The sequence below is a fragment of the Pavona decussata genome, unplaced genomic scaffold, assembly GCF_977016875.1.
Source record: "Pavona decussata unplaced genomic scaffold, jaPavDecu1.1 SCAFFOLD_321, whole genome shotgun sequence".
Lineage (NCBI taxonomy): Eukaryota > Metazoa > Cnidaria > Anthozoa > Scleractinia > Agariciidae > Pavona > Pavona decussata.
The window spans coordinates 1326885-1343563 of record NW_028145711.1 but is presented as its reverse complement, the minus strand read 5'-3'; the positions used below and the strand labels follow the sequence as shown (position 1 = coordinate 1343563).

At 39.3% G+C, this 16679-nt stretch overlaps 2 protein-coding genes and 1 pseudogene across 2 annotated transcripts; all 3 read left to right on the top strand.

The window, feature by feature from the left end:
* Positions 1-385: 385 nt before the first annotated feature.
* Positions 386-2245, top strand: LOC146453957 (kelch-like protein 40). The gene has a single exon (XM_085095988.1). It carries the CDS (start codon positions 386-388, stop codon positions 2243-2245), a length of 1860 nt encoding a protein of 619 aa, XP_084952114.1.
* A 7462-nt stretch (positions 2246-9707) lies between these two features.
* LOC146453956 (kelch-like protein 40) lies at positions 9708-11528 on the top strand. Its single transcript, XM_085095987.1, has one exon. It carries the CDS (start codon positions 9708-9710, stop codon positions 11526-11528), a length of 1821 nt encoding a protein of 606 aa, XP_084952113.1.
* Positions 11529-15478: 3950 nt separating this feature from the next.
* Positions 15479-16429, top strand: LOC146453955 (uncharacterized protein KIAA1958-like; annotated as a pseudogene).
* Positions 16430-16679: the final 250 nt, after the last annotated feature.

The following is a 16679-nucleotide window of genomic DNA, read 5'->3' as shown; positions in this document are numbered from 1 at the left end:
CAATTTTGCCCTTAAAATCCTTTTCTTAATGCCAAAAGTTTCCAATTCATGAATTTTTCAGAAGCGATGTTTTATGAAAATTATTTGACATCGGATTTCCATACCGTAAACACTGTTATTTCAAAACTGTTTGCCTACCTGTCAAAATGGCGTCGAAAACCGTGATAAGACCTATTGCCATGGCAACCGGACGTCATCGCTCGAACGCTTAAAATTACTTCCTCCTGGCAAGTCTTATTTGTCTTATTTCACTTCTCAACCTCTGAGATAATTAAAACTGGGCTCTCGAGAACTTCGTGGTCACCGACCAGGTCAGTTGGACAACACAACAGCTTCGAATACGACAACATCCTTCGAAAACCTTCGAATCCAGTTCAATTCTGTCATGAGTGCACCGTCTAAGCCCGTCTTCAAACCAGACACGAACGATACACCTTCTGACGTTACCATTATTGTCAAAAATGGTGAAAAATTTGAAGCTCACAAGCACATTTTGGCCAACGCAAGTCCTTTCTTTGAGAAGCTGATGAGCACTGACATGAGGGAGTCGAAAGAAGGAGTTGTTCGTTTACAGATGCTCACAGAGTCTGTTTTGGGAGACATATTGGAGTTTATTTACACCGGCTGTGTTCAGATATCGGATGAAGACCGTGCATACGATCTGTTCGCGATGGCAGACTACTTGTTTCTTCCACAACTTAAGTCTCTCGCTGGAGATGTTTTAATACGGGATATAAATTGTTCGAATTGTGTTTCACGTTATCATTTTGGCGAGACATATCAATGCGAGGAACTCATTGCCGCCACCAAAAACTTTATCTTTGCAAATTTCAGTACCTTGGCGAAAACAGACGAATTTTTGAACATGCCAAGTAATAAAGTTGAAATGTGGATCTCAAGCGACGAAATAAATGTTAGCGCCGAGGAAGATGTGTTTGAATTCATCTTAGCCTGGATTGCTTACAACAAAGTCGATCGAAAGAAATATTTCTTCACCTTCTTTCGTCACGTTCGAGTAGTTTACATATCGCGTGACTACTTCCGCACTAATATCATGACAAACAAACTTGTGACATGTGACACAGATTGCATGGATCATTTGAATAAATCTGAAAACAATGAAAGATGTTTCTTGAAACCGAGAAAATCGCTAGAAGTTCCTGTTATATTTATTCGTGGACGACATAGAGGAAAGTATCAATTATTTTGTTATTTTCCTCGTCAGGACGCAATCTGTACAGCGCCAGACGGAATGCCCTCACGCTGGTATATTCCATTTACTTCTCATGCTCAAATATATTTTCAAACACCAACTGACTCGGTTGAAGACTTCAACCTGTTACGCTACGATACATTATCTAACACTTCGACATCACTGTCATTAAAGCATCTGGATGATGTGTCTCAACTACTCGTCACAAGTCAAAATGAAATTTACGCGTTAGTTGGTGAACGCTTTGCTGAGTTTGAAAGAATTTGTCCTTCCAGCATCATGAAGCATGACCATGAATCAAACTCTTGGAAACATGAGTCGTCATTTGATTGGGCTCCAAGATATAACGTCTGCCTTATTTACAAGGATGATTTTATATACTTCCTTGGTGGCAAAGTTCGTTGGCCTTTATCGACAGCCTTGGCAGACGCCTACAGATATGACATTTCTGCAAAAAAGTTTGAAAAAATAGCTAAAATGAAAGAGGCAAGAAGTTGCGCTCACGGTGCTGCATTTCACGGGAAAATTTTCGTTATCGGTGGAGAAGGAAGTTTAGACATTTTGGGAAGAAGATGTTTTTTGAGGACAACTTGTGAGGTCTACAACGAAACAACAGATGAGTGGCAAATGATCGCAGGCTTAAAAGTCCCAAATGGGTTTTCTCTAAGCTGTGTAAATGGTGTGCTATCTGTTGATGACAAGCTGTATGTACTGGGCACCTATTTCCGGTCTTTTCTCCCATCCATGTCCCATCGGGCTACACGCGATAGAGAAACACTTTCTAATATACGCCCATTAACGACAATTGAATGCTATGACCCTGACAAGAATGAGTGGAACAAGAAAACTGAATTTCCTGATAAAATTACGTTGGATATGGGTCCTACGTCTTCTATGAGAGTTTTTAAAGAAAGTGAATTCCTAAGAAAGGTTTCGTCCCCATTAAAATGTCAATGCCCCTCGCAATCGCAGACTAAGAATCAGGAAACACTTTCTGGCATGCAAAACAAAAAGAAATGTTTAGTCATGTGATGAATACACTGAAAGGTAAATCACAACCATCGCATAACCACCAAAATAAAACAAAACATTCGTCCACTCTTTTGCCATTCCTGAAGGGGTGAAGGGGTGGGGAGGTGGATGGAGTTGTGTACTGTAAAACATCCCTTTGCCAGATTTAAGGTGTATTGCTGTCTATGAAATAATTTTAATTCAATTACTAATATTAATCAAAGATTAGGAAGTGCGTTCGATGGTCTCGATCCAAAGTTCTCTCTCCTTTCACAAGTTGCTGGTGATGCCATCCGCCCCTGCAAAATCTGCGGGGATGCCAGGTATAGTCGTTCATTTGCTAATCGATCGATTGACACAATCTCGACTCCAAACGCAATTAGGAGTGCCTTCTTTCTACGTCAAACGCAATTGCACCGTCCAAGACTTTCCCCGGTCAACACAGTCTTTCTTGAGTAAATTGTTTTGTCTTTCACTTCGTACAATGGCTTAGAATAGTTAAGATTCTTATAGTTTAATATAAAATATTGTATATAACTATCCACCTTTCGCTAGGTGTAATGTGTTCTATGCTTTTCTTGCAAATTTCGTATGGCAGTAAGTTTTGCATTCTTATTTTTACTTGAATTAAATAAAGACTTTGACGGCACGTTTTTATATGGACACGTTACAAGTTTGAGCAGTGCGTTACTCGGTTCTCTCGTCTCGAGAACATTGTCAACCAAACACTAGTGTAGAACAAAGACTGAACTGTACAAGAAATGCAATCGTCGTGAAAAGGAAAGTGCTTCTATAGGTTAATTTACACATACCGATTGATCGGACCGATTTGCATAGCAAATAAGTGACCGGACAAAAAACGGCCAAACGATTTTAATCAGGTTCGTTTTTATATATCTTGTAGATTGTAAATTGTATTTAACATATTCTTATTCATGATTTCGATTAGATATAAAGACTCACGACTGCTGAGTCTGAGTTTTTCAATGAAGACTTCATTGATTTCATTCATTCCACACTACACCAATAGAAAAAAAATGACCCATGCGATTGAATCTTGTGATCAGGCCGATAAATCAGGACGTGCACTGATTAGCCTTAAGTAAACGTAGACCACGAGCTGTAATATCACAACCTTTGTCTTATTTTGCCTGTGGGTATATTTACTGCTTCGATTAAAGTTGGTATTTATTAGTGTAGTTCTTCATCTTGTTTGTTTGTCATGGTCTTGTGCCCAATTTTTGTTACTGGGCGGCGGAGCCTTTCAAGTTTCATGTTTAATTCCTCAAGCGATGCTCACAGATATCACTTTACTGCCAACAAGTTGGAAAAAATTGCAGAGATTAACGTAGAGCGATCTGAGATAGACAGGGAAATTTTTGTCAGCGAATTAGAAACTGCTTTCGAAGAGAAGTTATGTGAAGTTTGAGTATATACATGTACAACGAAACAACAGATGAATGGTAACTCATGACCATAGCAAACTTAAAAATGCCAGACGGGTTTTCTAAGGGTTGTGTAGCTGCTCTGATGTGTGTGTTGGAGGCAACCTGCACGTATTATTTCGGTACCCTAAAGTTCCGATAGTAGCGACCCTCGTTACGTTCGGAATTAGCAGCCTTTGGGGCTCGTTACTTTCGGGTAGTCGCTACTTTCGGGGGGTCGTTATTTTCGGGGAACAAAAACCATAAAACAAAGCTAGCGCTAGCTCTTTTTTCGGAAATGAAAAATAATATGATTCCCACAGAGCTCAAACAACAGACAGAACAAAGGCCATTCTGACTCAAGAGTGCCAAAACGACATTGGGGCTTGCACCTCAAGGCGCAACGAGCAAGATTCAACCACTCGATATTGCATTCAATGCGGAATTTAAGAAGAGTGTTGACAGACTCACTACGGAACACTTGTTCGCAAACCCAGAGTTATTTATGAGTGGAAAAGTAAGGCTAGCTGGTGATCAGCGTGTACTCAGTTTTCACGAAATGGGTGGTCACGGCATAGCATGAGATCTCGCGTCGGCTGAAAGACATAGTTCTCCGTTCATTTGTGAAGTGTGGTATTGCACCGCCCATTTCTGGTAGCAGAGTGAAGTAAACATCGATGGTCTACCGGACGCCTGAATGTCCATCTGAGTGGGGCTCTCTGTTGTAGGGCCGACTTTCTCGTTCTTGAACACTTCCTTTCGTTTTCAGTTATTGGTTGCATGGCAAAAGCAAAAGTGAGTGAACTGAACAGTTTCAATTGGCCTGAAAAGATCAGTGGAACTGTTAATCCAAGAATTCGCTCGAAAATTAGTATAACGGGAGTCTCAAGGGTCCTTACGTTTTGTGACCGATGGCTGTTGGACTCAATGAACCTCAAGGCGTCCTTTACCAGACCTACACAGCTGTCATTACAACTCACAAGTTTATTTTTCGCGATATTACTACAGATAGTCACGAGATACATCAACAAGTCGAACGTGACGAAATAGTTCTGAGAAATATTTCTTTCGCTCCACTTTCTTACGATCAATCCACGTTAAAATTAATTTAGACACATCCACATTTCAACGTTATTACTCGGCATATTCAAAAACTCTTCCGTTGTTGATACGGTGTTAAAATTTGCAAAGACAAACGTTTTGGCGCCAGAAACGAGTTCCTTGCAATGGTATGTTCAAGCGAAATGATAAATTGAAAGACAATTCGAACAATTTAATTTCTGCGTCAAAGTTCTTCCAGCGAGAGATTTTAGTTGTAAAAGAAACATATAGTCTGCTATGACGATCAGGTCTTGTGCGCGGTCTTCATCCGATATCTGAACTTCACCGTTGTACACTCCGTTTTTTTTATAAGAACCTTTTTTATAAGAACGTCGAGGCTGAGATTAACCAAAATTTTAAGAACGTATTAAGAACATTCCTCAGGCTGAGAGTCGATTAAGAACGTTTTTGTATTTTGCTAATCTGTATATAAATCAAGGTAACAAATGTAAATTAACCAAAATACTTAAGGGCATGTTTTGTATAACATTAGGGACGGACCATTAGAAAAGTGATGGGGGGGGGGGGGGGGGGTGGGGGATTTTCAGTTTGCAGGAATTTTTTTTTTTTTTTTTTTTGCTCAGTGCTTGTGCAGGAATTTTTTTTTCGGTTGATACCCTCTGCACGAATTTTTTTTTTTTTTTTTTTTTATTTTGTTTTCCAGAAAAAAAAAACTTTAAATGATTTTTAAAAAAAGTTGTACTTTGTGGGCTTGGAATGATTACCTTTAAACCCTGAGACAATATCTAAAAATTACAGCATAATGGTCAAAACTAGTTTCAACGACTTCAGACAGACGTAATACAGCCGCGTGTAGTCATTATGCATCGGTTCAGCTTGTTATCTCAGTATTACTGGTGTCACCTTAATACCTCTACTCTCTATAAGCCGGAAACCTCTCTAAGCCAGACAGTTGGAGTCGGTCCCGACGATGTGCGTCTTTAATAGAAAGGGTTCACCGTACTATATTCAAAGCAAATTTGTCCTACATCCTGATCTTTGCAGTAAAAGCTTTAAACATAAATTATTTTAAAACTATGTCGATTATTGACCGCCTTAATCCTTCAGTAAACAGCAAGTCATTCACAAGATACAAGGTACTTTCGATCACCAGATCACAAAGCACTTTGTGCGGTTTTAATTTGCCTACAGAGCACTTTGTGGTATTGACAATGAGCCACAGAGCATTTTGTGGTGAATAAAGTGAACACTTGCCCTTCAATCTAGATGTTCCTACAAGCGTTTAACAGGACTTCTTGAAAATGACTCAGTTTTTTAAATTTTGTAACCATAAAGCACTCTGTGGCCCAACGAATAAAACTACAAAGCGCTTTATGGATAAGCAGATATGCTGGAAGCGTTTTACTGACAAAATCGTTTTTCTTCAAAACTAATTGACCTATTGCTCGTGATTATTGGGCTTACTACCAGTTACAAACACAAAACAAAATACAGTCGAACCTGTATTAAGCGGCACCGTATTAAGCGGTCACTCTCTATTAAGCGGTCAGTTGTCAAAGTCCCGAAAATTACTTCCCTTGTTTACTGTAATCCTGACCTGTATTAAACGGTCACCTCTATTAAGCGGTCGCGGTCACCCTATACTAAGTCTCAGCGAGCTGTTTCTATTGTCTTGACCTGTTTTAAACGGTCACCTTGTAAAAGGAAACCACTTAAATATGGTAACAAATAGCGTGCCAGGCAATTGAGCTTCTAATGAGATGCACAATCGTGGCGTTAATGTTTTACTAGTCTGTTTCAATACCATGCTCTTCTTTGTCATACAATTTTACCGCCGAACTTTCTTAACCAAGTAAGTGATGTATTCTGTGCAACCTGTATTAAGCGGACACTTAGTCATTCCCCGAGGGTGACCGCTTAATACAGGTTCGACTGTACTGAGTTGTAGTAAGGGTAAATTCCAGCCACGACACAAAATGTGGGGTTGGTTTGTTATTCATACAAAACAAACTTCCACAAAAATATTTAGATTTTCAAAACATTAAAAAGGCTATTTTGGGGCATTCTGGAAGAAATTTTCTGTCATTTAATAAAACACTAAAAGGTATTTTCCATAATAATTCCTTAATCTCCTTCTGCAAGAATTTTTTTTCTTCCGTCTCGGCTTGCAAGAATTTTTTTTTTCGGGCATTTTGGCTTGCACGAATTTTTTTTTGTTTTTTCCCCACCCCCCCCCCCCCCCACCCATCACTTTTCTAATGGTCCGTCCCTTAACAATGGTGACACACATCTCGGTTTGTCATAATCACTTTGATAGGTTTCTTGGTCACGTCCGCTTTGATTTACTGAAATACATGTAGTGTATGCCATGTAATTTAAGAATATCTTAAGAACGTTTTCAGCCTCAAATCACAAACTTTTAAGAACGTTCAGCCTCAGCTTCAGCTCCAAAATTAGACGTTCTTATAAAAAAAAACAGAGTGTAAATAAACTCCAGAATGTCTCTAAGAACAAATTCATTTAGCATTTCTAAACGAACTACTCCCTCTTTGGACTCCCTCATATCACAGATGAGTAATTTATCAAAACATTGACTCGCCTAGGCTAAAACGTTCCTGTGAGCTTGAAATTTCTTCTCATCTTCAGCCACTAAGATGACGTCGCAAGGGTTATTACAGACATCTTGTGGCCAGAAGAGATGCTTATTGTTCGGAATATGAGAAATAGTTTCAGTTGACGGCGTTTCCATAACTGAATGAAACTGGGTTATTCAAGGGCAGTGATAAATTCTTGCTGTATTCTCAGTTCAGTGTGCTATGATGACAATGCAATATCGCTCTTATACACGTCCTTATGCGGGTTTACAAGTCATTAACAGAACAATAAATATACTAACCACAGAGACCATCAATATCAGCCTAGCCTCAATCAGCTCAGTCATGCATGCCTCAATTTTGTAAGTGCAAATACGACGATCTCGAAAGTGTCTTGAAATGATCACGAATACGTCTGCATAACATGAGGTGACCTTGTTTTAAATTCCATTATATTCTAATAAAATATTATATTTTCCAGTGAACTTGAGACGACAAATGAATCGCAATACCTTAACAGCCAATTCGACGTTTATTAGGCACTAGAAAATAAAGTTCTACACGCGGATCGAACGCATGATGAAGCACTTTTGCATCAGTTTAAGGAACAATTTTTCGCATATTGGTGTTGCCGCTATGATCGCGGGAAAAAATAATGGTGATAAATGTAAGCCGTAAAAACTGCAAAAAACTATCAGATTCAGTAAGTTTTCATCAGTGAAAGATAACAGAGGGTAATCTGACGCCACATTGGAATATCGCTCTAATTTCATCTGGCTAGTGCTTCAGTTTAGTATGGCAGTCAATTTTCTATTCTTTTTAAACTTCAGTTAAATAAAGACTTTGGAAGCATGCTTTTTGTGTGGACACATTACAAGTATGCGCAGTGCGTTGCTCAGTTCTCTCGTCTCGAGATCATTCTCAACAAGTCGTAAAGCACCGCGGCGTTCAGCAAACACTAGTGTAGAACAAATGCTGAACTGTGCAAGAAATGCAATCGTCGTGAAAAGCAAAGCGCTACTAATTTACACATACCGATTAATCGGCCCGATTTGGCATAGAAAATGAGTGACCGGAGAAAAATTGCCCCAATCAGGCCTATTTTCATCCCACACCACACAAAAAGAAAAAAATGACCCATGCGATTGAACCTTGTGATCGGGCCGATAAATCCCGATGTGTAAATTAGCCTTAAGTAAACGTAGACCACGAGCTCTAATCTCACAACCTTTGTGTTATTTTGTCTGAGGGTATACTTTTTACTTCGATTAAAGCTGATATTTTTATGTACAATTGCTAATCGTCTTGTTTTTTTGCCACAGTTGTGCCCAAGTTTTTTGACTGGGTGGCGGTGTCTCTCACAGTTCCTGTTTAACTTCCCTAAGCGATGCTCATAGGTATGACCATACTGCCAACAAGTAAAAAAATTGCTAAGAAGCCATCTGAGGCACAAGGCGCTGCTGCAGTCGGGAATATTTTTGTAAACGATGAAATAGGAACTTCTTAAAACGATAAGTTATGTCAAGTTTACAACGAAACAACAGATCAATTGCAACTCATAGCAACTTTAAAAATACCAGACGGGTCTTCTATAAAGCTCTGATATGTGTTGGAGGCAAGGTACATGCATTAGTTCAGTATTTTGTGGAGTCTTGCTGCCCACGAAATTGTAAATCAAGACATGAAGTAACTGCACGTGATCCATAATAACAACCGAATGCTTCGAACCTGTTCAGAATGAATGAGAAAAGAAAACAAAAGTACCCGATAGCCGTAGTCTCGGTGGCTTGAGCGTGTTTCATGAGATTTTTTAAAGAAAGTTAATTTCTCAGAAAAGTTTCGTCTCCTTTGAAGTGTTACAGACTCTTACAACCTCAGACAGCCAGTTGGAACAGGAGATACCCATTGACACAGGAGCCAAACATATTTCGTGTAATTACAGTCGAACCTCCCGTAAGCGGGAATTTTGCCGTACAAGAAATTTGAAAACCTTAACGGAAACGCAGTGCCAAACCAAACGTCTTCTACCAAAAGAAACGTCATCAGTTTCGATTCGCAACATGAGGAAGTCGAAAGAAAGATACGTGCGGTTGCAGATACTGGTCGACATTTGTTTTCGGCCTCGATTAGCGTGCACATGACCTTCTCTTGTTTTTAAAATAATGCATTTAGAACAAATTCCACTTGAATTAGATGATATTAATTGCCATGGAAACCTGACGTCATCGCTCGAACCGTTAAAATTCCTTCCTTCTGAGAAGTTTTATTTCACTTCTCAACCTCCGAGATGATTAAAACTGGGCTCACGAGAACTTCGTTGTCACCGACCAGGTATTGGACAACACAACAGCTTCGAATACGACAACATCCTTCGAAAACCTTCGAATACAGTTCAATTCTGTCATGAGTGCACCGTCTAAGCCCGTCTTCAAACCAGACACCAACGATACACCTTCTGACGTTACCATAATTGTCAAAGATGGTAGAAAATTAGAAGCTCAAAAGCACATTTTGGCCGACGCAAGTCCTTTCTTTGATAAGTTGCTGAGCACTGACATGAGGGAGTCGAAAGAGGGAGTTGTTCGTTTGCAGATGCTCACTGAGTCTGTTCTGGGAGACATATTAGAGTTTATTTACACCGGTTGTGTTCAGATATCGGATGAAGACCGTGCATACGACCTTATCGAGATGGCAGACTACTTGTTTCTTCCACAACTAACGTCTCTCGCTGGAGATGTTTTAACACGGGATATAAATTGCTGGAATTGTGTTTCACGTTATCATTTTAGCGAAACATTTCAATGCAAGGAACTCATTCCCGCCACCAAAAACTTTATCTTTGCAAATTTCAGTACCTTGGCGAAAACAGACGAATTTTTGAACATGTCAAGAAATGAGGTCGAAATGTGGATCTCAAGCGACGAAATAAATATTAGCGCCGAGGAGGATGTGTTCGAATTCATCTTAGCCTGGATTGAACACAACAAAGTCGATCGAAAGAAATATTTCTTCACCTTATTTCGACACGTTCGTTTGTTTTATGTATCGCGTGACTACTTCCGCACTAATATCGTGACAAACAAATTTGTGGTGTGTGACACAGATAGTATGGATCTCTTGAACAAATCTGAAAACAAAAGAGGATGCTTTTTGAAACCGCGAAAATCGCTAGAAGTTCCTGTTATACTCATTCGTTGGCAAGAAGGACAAAATAACAAATCACTCTGTTACTTTCCTCGAAAGGACGCTTGCTGTAAAGTACCGGCAGACACAATGCCCTCATGCCGTTATATTCCATTTACTTGTCACGATCAAATATATTTTCAAATACCAAGAGACTTCAACCTGTTACGCTACGATACATTTTCTCACACTTCGACATCACTGTCATTAAAGCATCTGGATTACGAGTCTCAACTACTCGTCACAAGTCAAAATGAAATTTACGCTTTGGTTGGTTTAAGGTTTGGTGTTAGAATCAGTCCTTTCATGAAGTATGACCATGAATCAAACTCTTGGAAACACGAGTCGTCATTTGAATGGACTCCAAGATACGGCGGAATCTGCATTGTTAACAAGGACGATGTTATTTACTTCCTCGGTGGCCAAGTTCCTTGCGTTCCGTTCACACCCTTGGGAGACGCCTACAGATATGACATTTCTTCCAAAAAGTTTGACAAAATAGCTGAAATGAATGAAACAAGATGTGGCGCCCACGGTGCTGCATTTCACGGGAAAATTTTCGTCATCGGTGGAAGAGGAATATCTTTTCACGACTGGGGGACAGGAATTTTTGTGAGGACAACTTGTGAGGTCTACAACGAAACAACAGATGAGTGGCAAATGATCGCAGGCTTAAAAGTTCCAAATGGGTTTTCTCTAACCCGTGTAGTTGGTATGCTATCTGTTGATGACAAACTGTATGTACTGGGCCATTATTCCCGGTCTTTACTCCCATCCGAGCCCCTTCGGTTAACTGATATAGAAGTATTAACGACAATTGAAAGCTATGACCCTGACAAGAATGAGTGGAACAAGAAAGGTGAATTTACTGATAGATATATATGTCAAGCGTGTCCTATGAGAGTTTTTAAAGGAAGTGAATTTCTAAGAAAGATTTCGTCACGGTCCCCGTTGAAATATCACAAACCGTCTAAATCTGATAACAAGAATCAGAAGACATCTCTCGACATGCAAAACAAAAAGAAATGCTTAGTCATGTGATAAATACGCTGGAAACCTAAGCTAACAAACCAACGCATAACTACTAAAATGTCGTTTAACTAAAAGATTTGTAATCATAATTTTTTAAAACACTTTTATTGTTCATCTGTTTGCTTACCATTCCATAGCATGGGGGAAGAAGGTTGAGGGGGGATGTTTTGTCAACTGTAAAAATTTCCTTCTCCAGATTTAAGGTGTATCACAAACGAATCCAAGTAGTTGTTCACCGCCTCTGCAATATTTTTTTAAAAATGTGACACGGTCAATGACATTGGTCTAGTCAAGGCAGTCTTTCCAAAGTAGTTTCTGTAGAGATTTACGGGTGCAGCTGTAAGACCAATTATTAGATAAATTGTCCCTCGAGCATAACTCATTGGTTTTTTCTCGTGCGTTCGATCCGCTTGTACTATTTTATTTTGGACTAATAAAAGTCAAATTGACTGTTTAGATAGTAATTCACTTGTCCTATCTAGTGGTATTGAAAATATATAAATATAATATAGAATACAATACAAGGTTAAAAGAAGCTCTAATCATGTCCTACAGACGTCTTCAAGAACATCTCAGGAGACTTACAAGATCGTCGCATTTGTTTTTGAAATATTGAGGCATGCATCACAGATCAAGGGCTTGAGGCTGGGTTGATATTGATGGTCTGTTACTTGTTCTTTTAATTATTTTTGTAAACCCACACATGAACAATATTGCATTGTGATTACAGCATTTATGAGAATGGAGCAAAGATTTTATTATTAGGACCCTTGAACCGTCAACTGAAACTCCCGCGTACTATTTCTTTGAAAAACTACCCAGCAACGATATAAAGGAGTCCAAAGTGGAGGATGTTCGTTTAGAAATGCGAAATGAATCAGTTTTGACAGACATACTGAAGTTAATTTAGACTGGTAAAGTTCAGATATCTGAAAAACCCCGTGCACAAGACCGTACCGCCACAGCAGACTATGTGTTTCTTGGAACAAATGTGATGAAATATTTTAAGCCTGGTGAATAAATGAGAAAGATGTATCATTCATAAAGTGACACAGGCGTACTTTTTTCCCGTGAGCCTAAATATCGAGGCATGCATCACAGATGCTTAAAGCTAAGTTGATACTGATGGTCTCTGTTTTATATTACTTGTAAACCCGCACATGAGCAATATTGCCTTTATGATCACAGCTCAACTGAGAATACAGCACGGCTTGAATAATCCAGCTTCATTCAGTTATCGAAACACCGTCATCTGAAACTCCTGCCTTTTCAATTCTTTGAAAAACTAGCCAGCAACGATATAAGGGCGTCCAAAGAGGGAGTAGTTCGTTTACAAATGTCTTAAAAATGAATCAGTTCTTACACACATACTGAAGCTAATTTAGACTGGTGAAGTTCAGACATCGGAAGAACATCGTGCACAAGACCGTACCGACACAGCAGACTATATATTTCTTGGAATAAATGTGATGGAATATTTTAAGCCTGGTTAATAAGTGAGAAAGATGTATCATTCAGTAACTCACACAGGCATTCTCGGAAAAAATCCGAGTGCTCCTATCAGGATTCGAACCTAAGATCTTCAAATTACTAGTTCGGATGCTCTACCACTGAGCTACAGGAGACTCGGGGAGCTAAAGCCATTAAACTTGGTTCATGGGGCAAAAATTATTTGTTTTAAAAGTGGAACAGATGATCTGTGATGAACATTTACTTTGTCCCCATTACCTTCATGTTTGACTGAGATGCAATGTAAGGAGGAATAAGATGTCAGTCAATCTTAGGGCTTAAAGGGTAAGGGAAAAATAACTACTACAACAAAAAAGACAAAAATGTCAAACAGTAGCTTAACATGAGAAATTGATTTGATATGTCATCAGAGTTTCATAATAAAAAAAATTGAATTAGTGCTTTGTTTTTAAGAGCCAAAAGCAATGAGCTCAGATCACACAAAATCAGGAATTTGTCTCTAAATGTATCCTTTGACTGCCTCAATGGCAAAAGAGCTGCATTACCTTACAATTCATGAAATAGGGAAAAGCAAGTAGTGTAGATCCTTTCCTCTGATCATGTTGGGTTGATTAACCAAGTTCTGTTAAAATAACTAACAAAGAACATGGTTACAGTGATTTTTTATTTTAAAAAAAAGTTGTGTCCTACTAAAAGAACATGCATGTAATTTCAGCAAAAACTGGACATTCACACCATAATACAAAGTACCAGTTCAGGGGCGTAGCCAGGGGAGGGTTCCAGGGGTTCCGGAACCCCCCCCCCCCCCCCACCTCTCCTATTTTTTAAAAGTGATTTTATCCCAGCAGGAGTGTAATGGACTCTCGATTCCAATTGGCATGCTTATAGTTGCAGAAGGTCCCCTAAAAATTTATAAAATTTGCGCCTAGCTATGCCCTAAACTTTTCGAGTTTTTTCGCAAAACCATCAAGTCGCCCTAGAATTTTCGGAAATGATGTCCTTGCGTTTTATAACTTCCATAATTTTCGGATGGTGTTTTGGTCCGCTATAATTTTCGTCCGTCGTAACTATTCGGAAAGCTGCTAAAACTTTTGGTGAGGAATTGAGGTATCGTCAGGAATGTACATGAACACTGATGTCTTTTATTTTCCTAATTATAGGTAGTATGCCCGTAAGCAGGATGCGTATTTAGGTCTGACAGAGCGTATAATTTCGTCCCCTAACTTTTTCGGTTGAATAGGTTCATAGACGCCTATCATATTCGAATGAGCATTAAAATTCCCTAAGATTCTCGCTAAATTTCCACAGTCACACTTTTAGAGAGAAAATGTCCCCTGAAATTTTCCAATGGAAATATGGCTATTAGGTGTCCTCGAACTTTCGGCAAGACCCATCGGGATAGCTAAAATTTTCGGATGAGACAAAAAGGTTTCCTCAAACTTTGGCAACGACCAAAGTTCCCCTAAAATATCCGAACAGATAAATATTTTTAGGGCAGCTCCAAAACAACTAAACAGGCCTGTAAAGTATGAAGAAATCCATTTTAAGCACTTCTGATGTATTTGGAAAGATTTGGTCGTTGGGTACCCCTGATTGGATTCACAATAATTACACTGTTTACACAGAACATTGGGTTTTGAATCCACCTCCATCAGTTCTGGTAGGTAATATAAATTAATGGGAAAGTTAATTGCTCTGACAACCCGGAAAAAAGTTTGCCAAATACCAACACAAAAGGTAAGAAATAGGGGGAAAGTTGGGGTTTAAGAGGAGTTGATAACATATTTTGCATTTTTATTAGGTAATCGTTATACACTTAATGTATGGTCCCGAGGGAAACAGTTAGATTTGTTTTCCCGAGAGTCCTGATGTTTCCTGAGACGAAGTCAAGGGAAACCTCAAGACTCCAGGAAAGACAAAATTAACGCAGTTTCCCTATACATTAAGAGATTTGTTATATATGTAGACTTCCCCTTTCACGATCACAGCGAAACAAACTGAACAAACACACAACTGAGTCAGGGCAACAACTGCGGAATTGTATCCCACTCGGAGCTAAGCCGCGCGAATTCGAGCGAAAAATATATTTTGTATACTAGTTATGCAATGCTTTCGCGTGTTATACCGTGAAATATCCCACGAGTGCCTTGATTTTTCCTAGTATACCGACACGAACCTTTAGGCGAGTGTGTATACAAAGAAAAATCATGTCACGAGTGGGATATTCCACGGTATACTACGAGAAAGCACTGCATAACTAATTTTTATTTTATAAGGATCGACTGACATTTTTATTCACAGAGATGACAGTGATGAAAAAATCATCCTGTTTTTAGTTACAGCCAATCAGCGACGCGAACGATCCGAATTTTCACTAGTGAAAAATCATCGTTCGCGGTGTCTGATTGGACGAACGATGTTTTTCACTAGTACTGGAAGCCACGTCATTCTTGGCGCGAAAACTGGCAAGCCGCCTTTTTATTTTCAAGATGTCAGAAAGGTTTGTGGACGCCGGCTCGGTTGACAATTTTATTGCAGAACAAGAAAACAAAGCCACGTCACAAAAACCACAACGAGACGCAAACCTTTCAAGGAACCAAGAATGAACTAAGAAAAGTTGAAGAAATTCCAGCATTGGAGTTGAACGTGTACATGTGCGAGTTTATCATTTCGGTCAGAACTAAAGATGACAAAGACTATGAGCCTTCTTCGCTCCGAAATCTATTGGCAAGTTTTAAACGACATCTAAGGAAGAACAGCTATTCTGCCAGTATCATGACCTCGTATTTGAGTAAACAAACAAAGTCTTTCTGTCTAAACAGAACTGAAAGAGTTAAAGAGAAAAGGAAAAGGAAACAAGCCAAACGCTTCGATAGCTTTAACCAGTGATGAATTGAATACGCTCTACGAAAAAAGGCCTCCTCGGTACACGAAATCCTGAAGCGCTTTTAAACACACTATGGTTGAACAACACCATGCATTTTGGGCTCAGAGGCTGTAGAGAACATGAAGTTGAAGGAAAAAACAGACGGCGAGGAATATTTGGACTTATATGAAAGACAAACCAAAACAAGAACCGGTTCAGACTGCCGCGATGTCAGGGCAATGCCGCCTAAAATGTTTGCCACCGATGGATCAGAAAAAGATCCTTTAGTGGTCTACAAGCTCTTCTAGCTATTTGCCCAGAAGAGACCTGACAAAATGAATGAAGACGATTCTCCCTTTTATTTAGCTGTCAACAACAACTTAAAGTAGGTTAAAGGCAGACAGTCGCTTCAAACGAAAGAGTTGTTCAAGGTTGGTCCTGTTGGCATAAACAATTTAGTAAAAACATTGCTATAATATGAATATGTTGTTATATATGACTGCTTTACAATTTCATCTTTTCCCTCTGCTGAAATTTTGAACAGAAAATGTTGAAGTTTCTACGCTTTCGAATGAATAAAACTCATTTCATTGTCTAGAAATTTTGAAAAGATGTTGAATTTTTAAGCCTGCTTTACACGTACGACGCAAGCATAAGCACAATCACAAGCACAAGCACAAGAAACCTACGTGTAAACTGGTGCGACGGAAGCATAAGCGCCTTGTGCTTGCGCTTGTGCTTATGCTTGCGTCGTCCCGGTTTACACGTACGACGCAAGCATAAGCACAAGCACAAGCACAAGAGAATGGAACGATTTCCATTTC